At 49.9% G+C, this 19,819-nt stretch overlaps 1 protein-coding gene across 1 annotated transcript in view; it reads left to right on the forward strand.

Moving 5' to 3' along the window:
- Arl3 (ADP ribosylation factor like GTPase 3) overlaps positions 1 to 5,301 on the forward strand; it is a 60,370-nt gene extending 55,069 nt beyond the window's left edge. The window contains exon 6 of the mRNA XM_004659393.3: positions 2,140 to 5,301. Within this exon, the coding sequence (XP_004659450.1) occupies positions 2,140 to 2,187 (48 nt within the window). The 3' untranslated portion in view covers positions 2,188 to 5,301. The remainder of the gene's footprint in view (positions 1 to 2,139) is intronic.
- The last annotated feature ends 14,518 nt before the right edge of the window (positions 5,302 to 19,819 follow it).

The raw sequence follows: 19,819 nt of genomic DNA on the forward strand, positions 1-19,819 counted from the left end.
TAAGACTGTTATCTTTCCTTTCCAGTGAGCTACTTGACAAAGCTTGCCCCTACTTGATTTATGAGGTATTGTCACCTCCCCCCACCTCTCACCTCCAGCCCAGGTTTTCCTTTCAGTAGCAAGAAAGCTTTGCCCAGCCCCCAAGCACTGGGGCTCTGCAAGGTTTCCCCAAGCCCAAGGCAGCCCCTTGATGTCTCCCAGTGCTTCCCACGCTCCGCCTGGTTCCTGCGGGTGGCCCAGGGCTTGGGGGTCAGCAGTGGATGCTGACCTCCGAGCGCCCTCTGTTGGCAGGACTGTGGCCAGCAGGCCTCACCAGCAGACGGTCCTCAGACATCTGTGGGACAGCGCTCCTCAGCAGGCTGCCCTCCAAACCCCCTCCGCCTCCACAGTGGACAGCCAGGGTGAGGCTCTGTCACCCTCCACCATCTGCTTTGAGCGCCTGCAGCTGAGTAAATATTTTCCCTATCTCTCTGCCTGCCCTCGTGGTCAGTTAGCTAGAATAAAGGAGAGCCCCCACCTTCAACAGCCATAAAACAGGAAGAAAGACAAAATGGCATTCAGATTATGTGGGAACACTGTTCTTGGTTTCTCAGAGAAACTGGCCTGATAAAAATACAGCCCGCATCTGTAGGCAGAGAATACCAAGGTGGCATCTCGGGGTGTTGGTGCTGCGCAAGTGCTGAGCTGTTCAGCTCCAGCACGAAAGAAGATGGTTATCGTCCTCATCCCTCTTGTATGGGGAAAAGCATTTTTGTCTCCTGGCAGGTGATCATTTTTTTTTCTTAGAAACCAATTAGCCACTAAAATTAAACATACTTCTCTTTAAATTAATCCTTTTCATAAAATGGGCTCAAAATTGGCCTCAGCTTTTCAGAGGACGCCATTGACCCAGTTGTAATCAGAGATGCATTGAGGTCCTCTCAGAGCATCTTGACCATCTCGCCATTCCTCCACCCATCTGGCTGCAGCCAGGTGCTTTCCACCTGGGAGCTTCCGGTCAAGGCCAGCCTCATCTTGGCAAAGCAGAACGTTCCCTAAGATGATCAGATCTTTCTACCCAAGTGCCCTGGTGGCAACTGGTGGAGTTCACTGTAAATGCAGGGAAAGGAACACGCCTACTGGTGGTTTGGTTTGATGTGTTGTTTATAGATTTGATGTTCTGAATGGAAAAGTAAGCTACCTCAGCTGTTCATGTCCAGCCGCTACATCGGCAGCCACAAGCAGCGTGGGGTTCAAGATGTGGGGTGGCACACGTGTAACCATGCAGGGCTCAGATGCAGGGCAAGGGAGTCACTTCAGGGGTTGTCTTAAATTTTCTTCGGTGCTTCTGAGGGAACTCTGTCCACCCCTAAAGGTCAGGGAGCCTCAAAGAAAAGGTGGAGAATCCAGGTATGGCTCCAGAGGGGGTTGAAAAGGAGCTCATGTCTGGCAGACCTAGCATCCAGGAGGAATTGTGCTGCCTGCCAGGTGATTTAGGCACTGTTTTTTGTTTTGTTTTGTTTGTTTGTTTGTTTTACTTCCGTTTCTCTCCAGCCTTTTAAGAGAGGACCCTTTCAAGGTCACTGTGCCTTTAAGGGGACCTTCTTTGGGTCCCTCTGCTTGATAGAGCTTAAAGCGACAAGTAGCCTGCCAGGCCCTTTTTAAGCCCATTTATAGTGCCTCACAGAGAAATCAGTGCACATTGCCCCAGTGTGTGTGGAGTAACACTGCAAAGGACTTGTTTTTCCAAAAGAAATTGAATTTAACCCAAGTGTACACTGTCACACTGTAAACACACTGGGGCACCAGAAGGGTAGTTTATTGAATTAATGCCCTGGCAAGGGTCAGCCTTTAGAAAAAGCCAAAAACGGCTGGAATCTTTCCTGATAGCCCCTCAGTTAAGCCTTGGACCCAGGCAGATGTGTTTATTTTTTCAGAGGGAGTTCCTGAGGACCCATCTCAAGTTCAGATGCTGGGCGCTCCCCCTCCTATTTCCCTTCTGTGTTCTCAGAGAACTCCCTCCTCCTTCCCGAGAGGTCACTGGCCCTCGTCACCCATGTGGGCCTCTGGGGCAGCAAAGTCCCCTGTCCTCTCCAGCCTGGAGCTAATAGGGCTTTTCTTGCAGCTAACACTGCCTTTCTCTGCCCATTTCCCTCAAAGGATGGCATGAACTGGGTCTGCAAAAATGTCAATGCAAAGAAGAAATAAAATCTGGACGAATGGAGACGCGGGAGCCACAGGAGCTGAATTCCGTCCTGAAAAACACTGATTTGCTGCTTTCTGACCAAATGTTTTTCCATCTGTGTACCGCTACAGCTGTTTGAAGAGAGGGAACAACACAGTTTCAAAAGAATCCCCATTCCAGCAGTAGATTTTAACTGATCTCAGAGGTTCAGTATCATTTTTCAAATAAAGGAATTATATTATTTCCTCTGCATAATTGAAATAGTATTAAATGTCTCAAAGCACATGATTAGAAAATGAGATCTTTTAAATGAGCAAGAGATTGCATTGCAGTTTAGACAATTCCAGTGGGCTTTTTTCTTTCTTTTTTCTTTTTTTAAAGGAGGGTGGAGAAGCTGCTTATGCTGAGTTCCTTTATTTCCTGACCTGTCCTTCCGCTGCCTCAGTGGTGGGAAGCCACAGACAATATTTGCTGCTTCTGGTCAGTGATTTCTTTTTTTCCCCATCCCCAACTGCTTCAGTCTGTCCAGAAGGATGCTGCTGGGGGAGGTGAGGGATAGCAGATGATTAAACCATCTTGTCATGCAGGTAAGAGACTATGTAATCCTCACTCCTTGGGCAAAAAAAAAAAAAAAAAAAGAAAGAAAGAAAGAAAGAAAACGTCCTTGCAAATGAGTCACTGCAAAAACACCCCAGCTCCAGGTCCCCCAGCCGCACAAGGAAGCAAATTCTTACGACTTTTGACTGTAATGACATCTGGAATGTAAGGAGAGCTGGGAGGTTTAATTCCAGAAAAAAAATTACAAGGTCCTTAAAAAGCCCTCACATGGAGGGCTCAGGCTAGCGTAAACAGGCTTTCTCCAGTTCAGTGGAGCAGGGAGCCGCCGACTCTGAGATTAGCCGACTTCTCCACTGCAGTCCTATAGAAGGGATTTCTAAAGCTCAAAGAATTCTGTGTTTAAATGATCACAATGGGCTGCTGCTATCAGATTTTAAAAATAAATGCAGCTTTGCCATGAACCTGCTCCACTGAGAAACGCCAGGCAGATCGATTTTGAGAAGAGATCAATTTTTCTAGTGCTGGCAACTCAGTGGTATGGGATGCTCCCGGGTGGAGAACATTTCTGCTGGGAGGACACAGGATGTGATCGCAGGGGCTGTGCTCAGGGACGTCAGCCACCTCATGCTGGCCTCCCCTGCCTCTCTCCAGCAAAACGTGTCCTCTGTTGATCGATAGGGAAGAATGACAGAAGCGTTCCTCTGCCCTGCGCTGCACGAAGAGCTTGTTTCCGTGAGCCTTCAGAAATCTCAGCCTCAAACCCCGACAGCGGCCGGAGTACCGCTGCTCCTGAATTGACCTCTGTTTTGGGCCTGAGCTCAGGGCTTTTCAGAGAATGAATAAGAGACTGTCCAGTGCTTGGAGGGTCCTGGGAAGCCAGCTGCCTTCTCCTCCTAAGAGGTAGCCCTTTCCAAGCCCACCAAGACATGGCAGCAGGCAAAAGGCCGCTGAAACTCCTGGCCTTCAGTACCTGGCTTTTCCTGGACAAGACTCGGGCTAGAGAGAGAAGCCTGGCCAGTTTCAAAGGCAGCCTGGAGTAAAAGCCACTAACGAAGGGTGCCCTGGGGTTGCTGCGGACAGACCTGTAAGAGCTTGCAAGACAAAAGGTGAGGTTTTCAAACCTCCTGTCTGGTCGCCCTCTGGGACCTTCTCTCTCTTCCTCTTCTTGAGATCACCCAGGGCTCCTCTTGCCCTACACAGTGACAAAACCGAGCATAAGGAATCCGAAATGCCCCGTCTGCCAGGGGGCAAATATGGCTTTGGCCCAAAAATTTGTTTTCCCTTCTAAGTAGCACATCAAGGATGTTATCTGAAGGGCCAAATACCTACCGGCCCTGAAGTCTGTGATTTTAGAACTCTGCAGTGTACAGTCTGTAAAGTCTGTTTGGCCGCTAGCTCCCGACTTCAGGAACTATTCTAAAGAACCACCGCCGGGCCCCAGCTAGCAAGGCAGAGCCACTTGCCCCCTGATAATGGCCTCTGTGAATGTCCACATTTGCTTTTCAGCTAGAGACACAAGAGGCAGACTTTCATCTTCCCTGTGATCCCGGTTGAACCCTGGGTGTGTGTGTGTGGCAGGGGTAGGCTCCCAGGATAGAAGAGAGGAACCTGAAAAACGCAGAGTTTGAAAGCTCCCATTTGTAAAAACAAAATGCTTTTTAAGTATCCTTTCCTCTTTACAGTGCCACCCCTGTGACCATGACCAGAGGACAGAGTCTGAAGCTAGAAGGGGATGCCCTTCTTCCCCCCACCCACCCCCCATTCCCGTTTCCCTCATTCCAGTGAGCCCTAGTAAGACTTTCGCTCCGCGCACGATTGCCTCTGAATGTGCAGGGGGAGAGGGCTGGGGGCAGAGGCCAAGCAACGCCCCGTAATATGCACTCAAGCCAGCTGTGGGAAAAACTGAGTCCTCCCCTCCTCCCACCCGCCCCTTGTGGCTGCTTTTGGCTGGATTCCCTGCGCCCAGTGCAATACACCCTTTCCCCTTGCTCTCCCTTGGTTACTATGGAAACAAGGGTGTCATTGATGTGGGCTGAGCTGGGGAACATGTCGGTGCACAGCTGAAAGTCAGCGATTATGCCGGCGGTTAGCTCTGCAGTGGGGTGGAGAAGCCCGTAGCCCAGGATGCCGCAGGCCAAGTCCTGCCGCCGCCCTCCTCTTCCTCCATGTCCACTTCTCCTTCCCCTGGCTTTTGGCGATGTCTTTATTCCCCTCTGGACTAAAGTGGTAGCTATTTTTGTGCCACTGTGCGCCCCACCCTCACTGTTGGCTGTCCCTTATCCGGCCTGGCTTGGAGGGTGACACCATGTCCCTCTCGCTAGGATCCATCCCTCCATCCCCATCTCAGCGTGCTTTGATTTCTCTCTCCTTCTGGGGGACGCTCCTTACTTGCTTTTATTCTTAGCTCTGCTCTCTGTGGTTTCAGGGTTCAGTGTGATCCATCGAAAGGTTCTTTTTTTATAGTCCCTTTTGAAAATGATAATCAAAGGAAGGGACGTGGTGTTTGGTCATGTGGAAAGCTCAATGTATAATTTAGATGCCTGTCAAAAATGCGACAAATAAAATGTAGCTGAAATGAAGGCAGCCTGGAATGTATTGTGTTCTTTGCTGAAGCTCCAAGAGGCCCTGGGTGGCTTTGCCCTTTTGGCGGTTAGCCTTCCTCAAGGGCTTTTTGCAGAAAAATATAGATCATGTGCATAGTATCAAATGGCAGTGATAACAGCAAGCCTTTATTATGCTCCTGCTGCATGCCAGGCAGCCTTAGCCCCACTTTGCAGTTGAAGAAACAGGCATTAACCTCAGGAAAGGAATTTGTCAAGATCACAGGGCCATTAAGTGCCGTTGGGACCTGAAACCTGGGTCCCTTGCCACCTGAGAGGGCAAAACACAACAGAACAACCCACTTCACAGCAGTCCCAGCTCTGATCTGCGTCCTCTCTGTCCCAGGTGACCATCACTGCCACCCTCGACCCTCTGCCCCAGGAGCTGTGTGCCCTCTGTCCTCCCAACGGCACAACCATCGGTTTCTTACCAGCCTCTCTCAAGTCCAGCCCCATGGACAGGAAGAAAGGAGGAGGCAATAGGAAAGCTAGGGCTGGCAGGGACATTTGCAGTTACCCACTACCTGATCCTGAGTCCTCTTGAAGTTTCTGAGAGGGAAAATGAAACCAGGCAGTGTGGTGGCAAATGCCTATAATCCTACCATTCAGGAGATAAAGGACTGGGAGTTCAGGGCCAGCCTAGGCTACATAAGACCCTGTGTCTAAAAAGAAAAGGTAGGCCGGGCGTAGTGGTACACACCTTTAATCCCAGCACTCAGGAAGCAGAGGTAGGTGGATTGCCATGAGTTTGAGGCCACCTTGGGACAACATAGTGAATTCCAGGTCATCCTGACCTAAAGTGAGACCCTACCTCAAAAAAAAAACAAAAATTAAAAATTTTAAAAAAGAGAAAGAAAGGAAAAGGTAGGAGGGTCACCTAAAGCCATATAGTAGGTGGCAAAGTTGGCAGGGCCCCAGGGCTCGTGTCTATAGCTAAAAAGCTTACCCACCCCTTCAGCAGCCCCTATGATCCCAAAGGACCTGCACTCAGAGCAAGCTGTTGGCAAAAGGAGAGGGGAGCTAGAGACAAGAGGAACAGGAAAGCCTAGGGCACACCACAGGACATTCAGTTCAGTTTGAATTTCCAATAAACTTTGTTTTTTAGGCAGGGTCTCGCCCCCGATAAACAACTTTTTTTAAATTTTTTTTTAAATTAATTAATTTATTTATTTAAGAGAGGGAATGAGGCAGACACACAGAGGAAGAGATACAGAATGGACACGCCAGGGCCACTAGCCACTGCAAACAAACTCCAGATGCATGCACCACCTTGTGCATCTGGTTTATGTGGGTCCCGGGGAATCAAACCGAGGTCCTTTGGCTTTGCAGGCAAATAACTGCTAAGCCATCTCTCCAGCCCTGATAAGCAATTTTTTAATTGACATATACCCCATGCAATATTTGGAGCATTGTAATACTCAAGAAAATTCAACATTAAACCAGGCGTGGCGGTGCACACTTTTAATCCCAGCACTCGGGAGGCAGAGGTAGAAGGATCACAGTGAGTTTGAGGTCACCCTGAGACTACCTAGTGAATTCCAGGTCAACCTGGGCTACAGAGAGACTCTACCTGGAAAAATCAAAATATAAAATAAAACATAATAAAATGCTTTCTTAGCTTGACAGATGGTGCTCTAATCTGAGCACTCGAGACTGATGTAGGATGATCACAAATTCAAGGCCAGACTGTACATAGCAAGACTTCCCCTACCTCAAAACCAACACAACTGCTAGGGATGTTGCACACTTTGCTTACACAAAGCCTCAGCACCAAATAAAGCCAGAGGTGGTGCCTTATAATTGTAATCCTGGCCTCAGAAAGTGAAGACAGGGATCAAGGTCATCCTTAGCTCCATAACAAATTGGAGACTAGCCCAGGCCACATGAGGTCTAATCTAAAAGAAAATTTAAAAAAGAAAATAATCAGGGCTGAAGAGATGGCTTAGTGGTGAAGGAGCTTGACTGCAAAGCCAAAGGATCCAGGTTTGATTCCCCAAGACCCATGTAAACCAGCTACACAAGGTGGCACAGGTGTCTGGAGTTCCTTTGCAGCAGCTGGAGGCCCTGCCACACGCACACACACACACACACATTCTCCCTCTGTCTCTTTCAAATAAATAAATAGAAATAAAATATTTGGGCTGGAGAGATGGCTTAGCGGTTAAGCGCTTGCCTGTGAAGCCTAAGGACCCCGGTTCGAGGCTCGGTTCCCCAGGTCCCACGTTAGCCAGATGCACAAGGGGGCGCACGCATCTGGAGTTCGTTTGCAGAGGCTGGAAGCCCTGGCGCACCCATTCTCTCTCTCTCCCTCTATCTGTCTTTCTCTCTGTGTCTGTCGCTCTCAAATAAATAAATAATAATAATAAATTTAAAAAAAAGAAAAAAAAAAAAAGAAATAAAATATTTTTAAAAATAACTAAAAGTCGGGTATGGTGGCGCATGTCTTTAATCCCAGCCCTCAGGAGGCAGAGGTAGGAGGATTGCCATGAGTTCAAGGCCACCCTGAGATGACAGAGTTAATTCCAGGTCAGCCTGGACCAGAGTGAGACTCTACCTCAAAAAACCAAAACAAGAAAAATAACTAAAGAAGCCAGGCGTGGTGGTACACACCTTTAATCCCAGCACTCAGGAGGCAGAGGTAGAAGGATCACCTTGAGTTCGAAGCCACCCTGAGGCTACATAGTGAATTCCAGGTCAGCCTGAGCTGGAGCGAGACCCTACCTTGAAAAAACAAAATAAATAAATAAAATCAACTCTATGATCTTGGGCAAATTACTCCGTGTTACATGCTTCATTTGAGAAATAGGATTAGAGTGGCAGAGAGATTTGGGGTGCTCTGTGCCTCAGTTTCTTCTCTGCAAGAGAGGGAACAGTTACCAAGACGAGAGACTGTATGTACAATGCATATGTATGCATATGCTGAATCACTGATAGCTATTTTGATAACTGACAGAGATTCTGGAGTCCAGAATCCCAGGCCCCTAAGACCTCCACCCCACCACCTCTCCTCCTAAATGACTCTGTGACTTTCAAAGCACCAAACAAGCAGGCTGCCAGCAGCGTTCCCCGAGGGCTTGGCAGCCCCCTTCTCTCCGAGGCTCCCAGGGCCACCCCAGCCACACCTCCTGCAATTAGATTTGTAAGTGGGAACAGGCTCTTGTCAGAGGCTCCTGATTGGCTCCAGGCAAAAACACAGTTTAGCGCTCAGTCAAGCTGCATTTTAGAGCCTCTGTCTCTCTCTCTCTCTCTCTCCCCTCATCCCCCTTAATTGCAATCTGTTCTGTAATTTCCTTTTCCAACACTGCAGAACACAGAGAAGTTGCAGCCACCAGGAGCAGGGCGGGGAGGAGGGAAGGAGAGCTCCCGTCCCCCGCAGTGCATCTGCTGTCCAGCACTGTGTGTGCGCGTGCGTGTGTGTCCCCAGAACCAACCACACACGTGGACGTGCAGAGTCACAGCCAACATCTAGACATCCATGTGTCAGCGTCAGGTCAGGAAAAGACAGGCACTGGTCCCAGGTAGTAACAGGAGGCGTTACCAACCAGTAAGGGGAATGGGCAGCACTTGTGGAATTTGAATCATTTCCCCCAGATTCCACTAGAATCCAGGTCTTTTTTTGGGGGGGGGGCATTGGGGAGGTTTCTAGGTAGAGTCTTGCTCTAGCCCAGGCTGACCTGGAATTCACTATGTAGTCTCAGGCTGGCCTCGAACTCACGCTGATCTTCCTACCTCTACCTCCAGGAGTGCTGGGATTAAAGGCATGCGCCACCATGCCCAACGACCTTCATGGCTCTGTTCTTAGGGGGAAAAACAAAAACAAAAACTGAAAAAACGAAGGAATCTCCTACACAAAAGAACTCAGATCTATTTTTTCACTTTACTCAGAGTGAACAGTAGTGTCCCAGAGACAAAAAAGCCTCTGCTAAAGAAAGGACATATTAGCTGGGCATGGTGGCGCACACCTTTAATCCCAGCACTCAGGGAGAGGGAGGAAGAGGTAGGAGGATCGCTGTGAGTTCGAGGCCATCCCAAAACTACATAGTAAATTCGAGGTTAGCCTGGACTACAACAGACCCTACCTCGAAAAACCAAAAAAAAAGGAAGGAAAAGGAGAAGGGGGGAGGAAAGAAAAGAAATATTAATGACAGAACTGAACTGTGGGGAACCAGCAGAGTCCGGAAGGGGTAAGCTTTGTTGGGAATAGCTGAAGCCAGAGGTTCGGAGGTTGGAGGCTGAACTACCATTTGGCTAAGCAAACCACTACCCTTTTTAGCAGTTCCTCTCTCTGCCCTGCTATAGACCCTCGTGTCCTTTGCTCCCAAATGAGAAACTGAGGCTTAACCCTTGCAGCTTAGAAGTGGCTGGACTGGGATCCCTGCTGACTCCCAGTTCCAAAGTCCATCTTTCTCCATAATGCTGGGGGACCCAGCTGGGAGCAGCTGAAGAGCAGGCTCCAAGTGGGTGAGAGGCAACCCTGCTTTTGGCCACCAGACCTTTTCAAGATCCCTGGGTCCAGAGTTGATTGCCACTCTGGAGGCTACCAGCAGAGGGGGCAAGAGGGACCCAGCCCCACCCTAGCAACAAAAGAAACTGGCTGGGGAGACCTGCTGTTGGGCTCTGGCCAGGATCTGCTACCTCCCTTCCTGCGCGGAGCTCTGCTGCTCTGATCCAAGTCCCTGGAGGAACAGCCTGGGGCCCACTCAGATCACTGAAAGGGAGGGCAGAGGGAGGGCAGCCTGCAAAATACACCTCTGTCCACCCACAGCCTCTGCCTCTGAGCACTCTGACATGCTCCTGAGGCTGGAGAAGCCTGTCACCTGGGTCCTCCACCCCAGCGGACCCACATGGGACAAGTTGTCATTCCAGGGTGCAAGGCACAGCACTATCCAAAGGCTGTCCTCACGTAGGGCAGACGCTGCACAGCCATACTCAATAATGGCCCTGTTTCTTGACACCAGCCAGACACCTCCCTGTACCTGGCTCCCAACCCAGGCCCCAGTTCCGCCTAGATAGGATCTTGAGAGTTGAAACCCAGCATTTCTCCCTTCCTCAGCCTTCCTGGTCTCAAGAATGAGAATGGGGTAAAAAAAGAAATGAGAAGTGGACTAGGAAGATGGCTCAGCGGTTTAGGAGCTTGCTTGCAAAGTCTGTCAGCCCAGGTTTGATTCCCCAGTAACCATGGAAAAAGCCAGATGCACGAAATGTTGCTTGTATCTGGAGTTCATTTAAATGGCAAGGTGCACCCATTCTCTCTCAAGTGGGGAAAGGAAGGAAGGAGGGAGGTAGGAAGGAAAGAGGGAAACCTGCAGGATCAGGGTGGTGCACCAGCTCTCACCCCTGGGATTCTGTCTGGGGACACTGAGTACACATGATCTAAGGTTTGTCAATATGAATAGGGCTTCTCTTGAGCTCCCAGGACTAAAGCAATTTGCTTGCCTAGATGCCCCCGATGGCTTTTGGACAGAAAGATAAACTCTAAGCCGGGCGTGGGGGCACACGCTTTTAATCCCAGCACTTGGGAGGCAGAGGTAGGAGAATTGCCGAGAGTTCAAGGCCACCCTGAGACTACATAGTTAATTCCAGGTCAGCCTGAACCACAGTGAGACCCTACCTTGAAAAACCAAAAAAAAAGAAAGATAAACTCTGATTGTCACCAGTAGCCCCTCCCATGGCCACGGGACTCAATCCAGCAAGAGTCCCTTCACTTCACCCAGCTCCCATGAGCAGGCAGTGCAGATCTCACCCTGCCTAACTGCCCAGGACCCCTTCCCACCTCCTGATTTGGCAGGACAGTGAGTTACAAGAAGAGAAAGCAGGAGGAGGGAGGAGGAAGAGGTATTTGGGGGTTGGGATGCTAATCCGGGCGGGGGGGGAGGTTCTGCACAGCTGCAGGCAACCCCCCTGCCCCCGAATCTGAATGGGTACAGCATCCTCCTGCCAGCCTGCACCGCTCCTGAAACAGTTGGTCCTAATGAACACTAAGCAGACAGGGCAGCTGTGCGCACTATCCATATGCATGGGGAGGTGTATATTTATCCTCACATCCCACCCCACCCTGCAGCTGCTGCCAACCCCCATGCCAGGAGGGTGAATGGGCATGAGGACCCAGGCTGCTTCTAGTCCCTTCACCCTCCTTTCCTAGCCCTCCCTCCCTCCCCAGACCACACTCACAACCTTCACTTGACCCATTTTGGAGGCAGAAGTTTATGTGTGTGTGTGTGTTTGAGAGGGAGAGAAAAGAGTGTGCACACATCATTTCCCCAGTTGGTGCTTTTGATTTCCTCTGAAGTCTCTTGATTGCAGGCGCGCACAATGGCATCTCCATGCCCCTGCTCCCTCAGCAGCTTCTGGCTCGGCACCACCTCCTCCCTGGAGCCAGGATTTTCTGCTGACTCTGGGCCCCGGGAGCTGGTGAGCAAAAAACAGTAGGCCTGCTTCTGGCTTCCACCCTTGGCCCCAGGCCTTCCTGTGTCCTCCTGTCTGCACTTGCTTGGACTTCCTCCTGCCTCCCCTGGACCACCTTGTCTCCTGCCGCCTGGCCCCTCTTCCCTCTGGAGGTCAGCACTATTGTAGGGGATGGTGGGGGTGGGGGGGACAAACACTTCCTGGTTTGGAAGACTGCCTTCTAATCCCTGATGCCACAGGCCTTTCACATTCAAAAGATTTAGCCTTTTGTTCTCTTTGGATTTGTTTTTGGTTTTGTTTTGTTTTGTTTTTGTTTTTTGTTTTTCAAGGTAGGGTCTCCCTCTAGCCCAGGCTGACCAGGAATTCACTATGTAATCTCAGGGTGGCCTTGAACTCATGGCGATCCTCCTCCCTCTGCTGGGATTAAAGGTGTGTACCACCACGCCCAGCCTCTCTCGGGCTTTTTTTTTTTTTAATTTTTTTTGAGGTAGGGTCTCGCTCTAGCCCAGGCTGACCTGGAATTCACTATGGAGTCTCAGGGTGGCCTCGAACTCACGGCGATCCTCCTACTTCTGCCTCCCAAGTGCTGGGATTAAAGGCATGCGCTACCACACCCGGCTCTCTCGGGATTTTTGAGACAGGGTTTCACTCTATAGCCTAGGCTGGCCTGGAGTGAGCTCCCAATCCTTCAACCTCCAAGCACTGGGGTGACAGGCATGCACCGGCACCCTCTGCATTGTAGGCTTTCGCCCATGGAGTTCCACAGGACTCCATGTTCCAGAAGAGTTCTCCTCAGCATTCTTCAACAGAAGCCCCACACCGGGGCTAACAGTGAACTCCTCCCTAAAGCACCTGCCTCTCCTTTGTCCCTCTCTTATTGCTCTCTTGGGGCGGGATTCAGGCCCCATCTCCCCAGGAGGTGAACGGGTTAGAGTCTTTATTGGCCTAGGCACCTTGTATTCATGCCCTTATTCATTCAGCAAATATCTCCTGAGCAGAGGCCAAGCCCTTATTACAGTGGCCTCATGTCCTGGCCCTGTTCCCTCACTGACTTGATGACCTCATCACCCACTGCTCTGTCCCTCATTCACTTTCTCCAGTCACACTTGCCCCTTGACTTTTCCTGAAATGAGCCATCTTGTGCTTTAAACCTTTGGGTTTGTTCCTTCTACCTGGAACACTCTTACTCCAAATATCACCAGGTCTTGCCCCTTCCATTCTTGTAGTTTCTGCTCAGTGTCACCTCTCAGTAAAACCAAGGTGCCCAACTGCCTCAACCATGTGAAAACTTCTGGGCCCCTCACCGGTTCCCACACGCCCTGTTCCCCTCACCTGCTTTATTTTCCTTTTTGATGCTTATTGCCAAACCACATTTGTTTATTTGCTTGTCATCTTTGTCTTCTGATTAGATTATCAACTCTAAGATGGATATAGGGTTTGTTGTGTTCAATGACATTGTTCCAACGATGAAGCAATGCCCAGCACTAGAAAGATCTCAGTAAGAATTTGCCGCATGAATGAATGTTAGAGTGAGTGAATGCCAATAAATGTGAGTGCATGAATGATCGAATGTAAGAAACAGGCCATGTGCTAGACTCTGATACATCAAAGATGACTAACATATCACGTCTCCCTCCACAGGGACTCATTACCTACTTAGACATGTAAGCTGCTGGGCAACTTGTAACCTGGCATGTCAACTACAGTTAGTTAGAAAACCAAGCAAGAGCCCGCATGGTGGCACATACTTTTTTTTTTTTGTTTTTTTTTTTTTGTTTTTTTGTTTTTCGAGGTAGGGTCTCACTCTAGCTCAGGCTGACCTGGAATTCACTATGTAGTCTCAGGGTGGCCTTGAACTCATGGCGATCCTCCTACCTCTGCCTCCTGAGGGCTGGGATTAAAGGCGTGCGCCACACACTTTTTTTAATCCTAGCACTGGGAGGCTGAGGTAGGAGGAGCAGTGGGAATTCGAGGATTCCCTGACTACATAGTGAATTCAGGTCAGCATGGTCTACAGCAAGACCCTACCTCAAACCACTGCCCCCCCCCCAAAAGGAAGAAAACCAAGCAAAGAGAATGGTGTGGATGGCCCAAAGGAACATGAACTGAGATAGTTTCGGGTGCATCAAAGCTGGCTAGGCAGGTTAGACAGATAGTTTAGCTTTGCCTGCACAGCCAAAGGACCCAGGTTCAGTTCCCCAGGACCCACGTAAGCCAGATGCACAAGGTGGCACATGTGTCTGGAGTTCATTTGCTGGAAGCCCTGGTGTGCCCTTTCTCACCTCTCCTCTCTCTCTCAAACACATAAAAATTAAAAATAAAGAGCCGGGCGTGGTGGATCACGGTGAGTTCAAGGCTACCCTAAGACTACATAGTGAATTCCAGGTCAGCCTGGGCCAGAATGAAACCCTACCTCGAAAACCCAAAACTACAATAAATAACTAAATAAAAACAAGCTGGCTAGGCACCAGGTGTGGTGGCACGCATCTTTAATCCTAGCACTAGGTAGGCAGAGGTAGGACGATCACTGTGAGTTTGAGACTACAACCTGAGACTACACAGTGAATTCCAGGTCAGCCTGGGCTAGAGGAGAGTGAGACCTTACCTGGGGGGAGGGAGGGAAGCTGGCTAGGCAGATGGTGACACTTCTTAGGTGTCATTCCTCAGGCAGAGGTGGGAAGAGGGCCACACCAAGGAAGTGAGACTTCTAGAAGCTAAGATCAGAGGTGGACGTGCAAAGCTAGGGAGGCATGGAACTCTGGGTGCTGTGGGAAGGCTGAGTTCAAGTATATGGTTTGATGGGTGGAAAGTGAGGGGCTGCAGCTGCTAGAAATGGTAACTGGTAACTTCCTGTTAGGCTTCAAGCTGCCCACTTGTACCCATGCCCATTCTTGCTCCGTGCCCTGCAGCAGCCACACATATGGACAGTGTTTGATACCAACATCCAACTGACAACCAGGCAGCCAGACATCCATATGTCAAATGACTTCCTGCCATTTTTTTCCCCCCTGGGTAGACTAGAGGTCCACAGCATCCTTAACATTCAGCTCTTGGAAACACTTTTCTCATTCTAGTTTTTTTTTTTAATTTTTTATTAATTAGTTTTGTATTCAGCAAATACAGTCAGTTTGGTACCATTATTAGGCTCATCCGTGACCTACCCCCTCCCCTTGGCCCCTCCTTGTTGAGGTATATGGGTCATGCATTGTGGAGTTAGCCCACAGTTATGGGTAGGAGAAATGTCTCTTCGTATCATGACCCAACATGTGGCTCTGACATTCTTTCCGCCCCTTCTTCCGCAAAATTTCCCTGAGCCATGTTGGGTTCATTTTTGGTCTGCTTCAGTGATGAGGTGTTGGGGGCCTCTGGGTCTCTGGCTCTCTGATTTGGCAGGAGGTGATTTTTCTCTGTGTTGATCTCCTTCACCCTTGTGCTGGTACCCAGTTCATCAGGAAAAAGCACCCTTGCTTGTTTTGCCAATTTTTCTTAGTTTCAGCCAGGGCCCTTTTGAGGTATAATGGGGTGGCTCTCTCCTTAGCCATTCTAGTTTTGACCTGCAATTTTTAAAAAAGATTTTATTTATTTATTTATTTATTTATTTACAACAGAGAGAGAGGCAGATAGAGAGCATGGGCACGCCAGGGCCTCCAGCCACTACAAACAAACTCCAAATGCACATACCACCTTGTGCATCTGGCTTATGTGGATCCTGGGGAATCAAGCCTCGAACTGGGGTCCTTAGACTTCACAGGCAAGCACTTAACTGCTAATCCATTTCTCCAGCCCTTTTTTTTTTTTTTAATATTTTTTGAGAGAGAGAGAGAGAGACAGAGAGAATGGACACACCAAGGCCTCCCGCCACTGCAAATGAACTCCAGATGCATGTGCCACCTTGTGCATCTGGCTTACGTGGGTCCTAGGTAATCAAACCTGGGTCCTCAGGCTTTGCAGGCAAACGTCTTAACCATTAAGCCATCCCTCCAGTCCTTGACCTGCAATTTCGAGATGGTGCCTAAGTCACCTTTCATGCTCATTCTATAAGCTACATACTACCCCACATATCACCACTTCTTACTTCAATGTAAATAATGAAAAATAACCTAGGGCACAGAGCAGATGGGTTTCCTCTCAAGAAAGACCCAATTACTGAAGATCTAGTGCAAGGAGAAGTCATAAATATCCCAGTTTGCTGCAGTTGAGAGAAATTAACCACACTGCAATTAAAGAAAACAGGTCTCCTGTGGAGGAATCGTTCAAAGACCTTCAGTGCAGAACTCTGGGATAAGTCCATTGTCTGACCATGCATCATAAATAATATCAGGGACAGGGAGCTCAGGAAAGCAGTCTTGGGCTCTTGAAGGCTTTCCTCACCTCACTTTGTGTGTGCAGGTGTGTGTGTGTGTGTGTGTGTGTGTGACTCACACACCCCAGAAAATATGGTACAGTGGAGCTCTGTCCATCCGAGTTCTACTTGCTGTTTACTCCCTGTGGGAAGGGTGTCTCCATGCTGTAAACTGTGTGTCAGTCAGACACTGCTGGAACACGCTGCCCTTGAAGGGGAAGAAAAGCTTTGGGATACAGGTTGAAGGTAGAGAAAGAAACCGAAGAAAAATAAATGAATGTTGCTGGGACCAGCACCCTGGTTCAAGGGTATCCTTTTTCATCCTTCAACCCAAACTCCTCTTTTTTTTTTTACTTGAGAGTGACAGAGAAAGAGGCAGATAGAGAGCGTAAGAATGGATGCTCTAGGACTTCCAGCCACTGCAAACAACCTCCAGACACGTGTCCCCCTTGTGCATCTGGCTAACGTGGGTCCTGGGGAATCGAGCCTCGAACCAGGAACCTTAGGCTTCACAGGCAAGCGCTTAACCGCTAAGCCATCTCTCCAGCCCCCAAACTGCTTTTATACCACACCCTGATCCCTGATCTGTTTCCCAATTCCACCCTTGCCTGTAAAGAACATTCTAGAAGCTTAGTTCTCTGAAGAACCTGAACTCCAGATCACCTGTTGCCCTAGCAATTCTACAAAGTATATGGCAAGGATAATCAAAGAGTGCCTAGATTTCATTCTTTGCTCACGTAAATAGAAGCCAGGTGTGGTGACCCACACCTTTAATCCCAGCACTAGGGAGACAGAAGTAGGAGGATTGCTGTGAGTTCGAAGCCACCTTGAGATTACATAGTGAATTCCAGGTCAGCCTGAGCTAGAGTGAAACCTGACCAGGTGGCGGGGGGTGGGGAGGGGGAGGAAAAGAAAAGAAAAGAAAAAACGAGGCCTCGGGGCTGGAGAGAGGGCTTAGTGGTTAAGGTGATTGCCTGCGAAGCCTAAGGACACAGGTTTGATTCCCCAGAACCTACGCCAGCCAGCTGCACAAGGTGGTACTTATGTCCAGAGTTGATCTGCAGTGGCTGGAGGCCTTGGTATGCCCATTTTTTCTCTCTTTCTCTGTCTGCAAGTAAATAATTTAAAAAGAAATAGGTCTCAAGCCTGATATAGTTGCGCATATCTGTAATCCCAGCATTTAAGAGGCAGAGGCAGGAGGAGTTTAAATTCAAAGCCAGACTGAGTCTCCCTCTCAAAAACAAAACCATCTTTAATCCCAGCAAAGGTAGGAGGATTTCTGTGAGTTCCAGGCCAGGTAACACTAACACACTCAAGAAAGGAAGACGAAAAGGAAAGAGGATTCTAGAAGCCAGTACCAGGAGCTGGGTATGTGGTGGCACACGCCTTTAATCCCAGCACTCGGGAGACAGAGGTAGAAGGATCACTGAATTCGAGGTCAACCTGAGACTACAGAATGAATTCCAGGTCAGCCTGGGCTAGAGTGAGACCTTACCTCGAAAAACCAAAAGAATAAAATAAATAAATAAATAAATAAGGTACAGAGAGATGGTTTAGTGGTGAAGGTGCTTTCCTGCAAAACCTAAGGACCCAGGTTCAATTCTCCAGTACCCACATAAACCAGATGCATAGGATGGCCCATATGTATGGAATTCATTTGCAGTGGCTAGAGGCCTTGGGACACCCATTCTCTCTCAAATAAATAAATAATTTAATTAAAAAAAAAAAGCACCAGGAGCTCAGTGTCTGAAGACTGTCCTTTCTTTCTCTCTCCTTGTTTTGTTTTGAGACATGGTCTCCCTATGTGGAGCAGGCAGTGATCCCACCTCTGAGTTTTGGGATTACATGACTGCCCCACGCAGGCCTGGAGACCGTGGTTCTTAAAGCACTTCCAAGAACGAGTTCTCTAAACCCATACTGGGAGGAGCACACTTGCAAGAGATGCTCAAGTGCATTGAGATCTGTCCAAGGACCGTCCCCTTCCCATGGTTATTCCTGGTGGCCTTGACTGATAGGGAAAAAGTGTCAAAGGTTAGCGACCCTCCGCGGAATTTGCAGAGCGCATAGGTGGGGGTAGAGGGTCACCCAGTGGCTAGGTGCTGTCCCCCACCTTCAAACTGGAGAAGATAGTGATGAAAATGACATCTAGCCTGATGAGAATATGGGCATCCGAGTGGGTGGTGGGAATGAGGCCTAATCCAGAAGTGACGTGGAGTGGATTAGGTGCTGACTCAGAGGGTGTCCCCGACATTGCGGCCCCGCCGCTGCAGTGTCCTTTAAAGCTGGGAGGACCTTTTATCTGGGGTCTGTCCGGCCAGATGCACTGGGGCAGGGGGCGGAGGAGGTGCCTGTCCCCAGGCTTTGCCCTACTTCCGGGGCCCCCTCTGCCACCTCCTGGGCGGAGACGGCTTCCGGCGGTGGCAGGGGGCACTGCCCGCGTCCACCGCCCAGCAGCTGTTCTCCAGCTGCCCGGCCCCACCCCAAGGACAGCTGGGAGACAAGCTGAGGAAGGGGCGCGAGCGGGCCCAGCTGCTGGCGGCGACATGAAAGCAAGAGCCGGGGGTGGACGGGGCTGCAGAGGAAAGCCCCCGGCGGTGGCCTAATCGCGGGCTCCTGCACATCTGGGCCGCAGGAGCCACCGCCCCCGGAGCGTGGGGTGGGGAGAGGCTGTCAGAACCCGGCCCTTCCCGGAAAGGGGAGGCGTGGTGGCCTCCGAGGGGAAGGGGTGGGGCGAGGGGCACCTCAGCTGTGCGCAGCCCGCATAGGGCCAGCACCTGTGAGCATCTGTCCTCTCCAAGTCTTCTAAGGGCGACTTTGTGTCCTGGGGCAGTTCCAGTTTGTTTGTTTTTTTTTCTTTCTTTCTGGGCCTCCTTACTCTTTTGGGAGGTGGGTGACAGCTGCTCCTACAAAGCCGGGGACAGCTGGGTAGCTGAGGACAGCTGGATGTAGTCAGTAGCCCCTGCTTCCCTGGTTGTCCAAGCTGGCTATGTAGCCTACAGCTGTGTCCCTGAGTATGTAATTGTCTGGGGGAGGGCTTCCAAACGGGTGGTGGAGTTCTAGCACAGCTTCCCCCAGCTAGTATCCCTCCATATCCGGGTGATGTGCTTGGACAAAGGGGACCCCCTCACAGACCCCAGCCAAAACAAAACTAGGCCAAGTAGGAAAGAAATAGGGCGGCTGGCTTTGTTTGCCTTGGCTTCCAGCTCTTGGCACAGTATATGTCCCAGGGGCTGCAGACAAACGGGAGACACAGCAAGACAGGAGCAGATGTGTCATCTGCCCACCAGCAACACTAAGCTTCATGCCCTAGACATCTGTCCCCTACCTTTAGCCCCCAACAGGTGCAGGGGGCAGAAAACAGGGAGGCTAGCTGTTAATCATACCGCTCCAGGCCCTGGCTCTCTGCAGCCCAGGGGAGTAACAGAGACAAGGGCTTCCCTTCCCCACCAGTCTACAGGGCAGGAGGATGGGACACTCAAGACTGATTTCATGCCTGGACCAGAGTGAGACCCTACCTCGAAAAACCAAAAAAAAAAAAAAAAAAAAAAAAGACTGATTTCATGGTGCGTCTCGAAACAGGCCAGGGTGTTGCTTGGTCATTTCTTCCTACACCTGCCTCTTTGTTTCCAGAAGTAGTGTCTTGTTCTCGCCCAGGCTAACCTGGAATTCCCTATGTAGTCTCAGGCTGGCCTCGAACTCACAGCCATGCTACCTCAGCCTCCCGAGTGCTAGGATTAAAGAAATGTGCCA

Source organism: Jaculus jaculus, chromosome 1 (assembly GCF_020740685.1).
Source record: "Jaculus jaculus isolate mJacJac1 chromosome 1, mJacJac1.mat.Y.cur, whole genome shotgun sequence".
NCBI lineage: Eukaryota > Metazoa > Chordata > Mammalia > Rodentia > Dipodidae > Jaculus > Jaculus jaculus.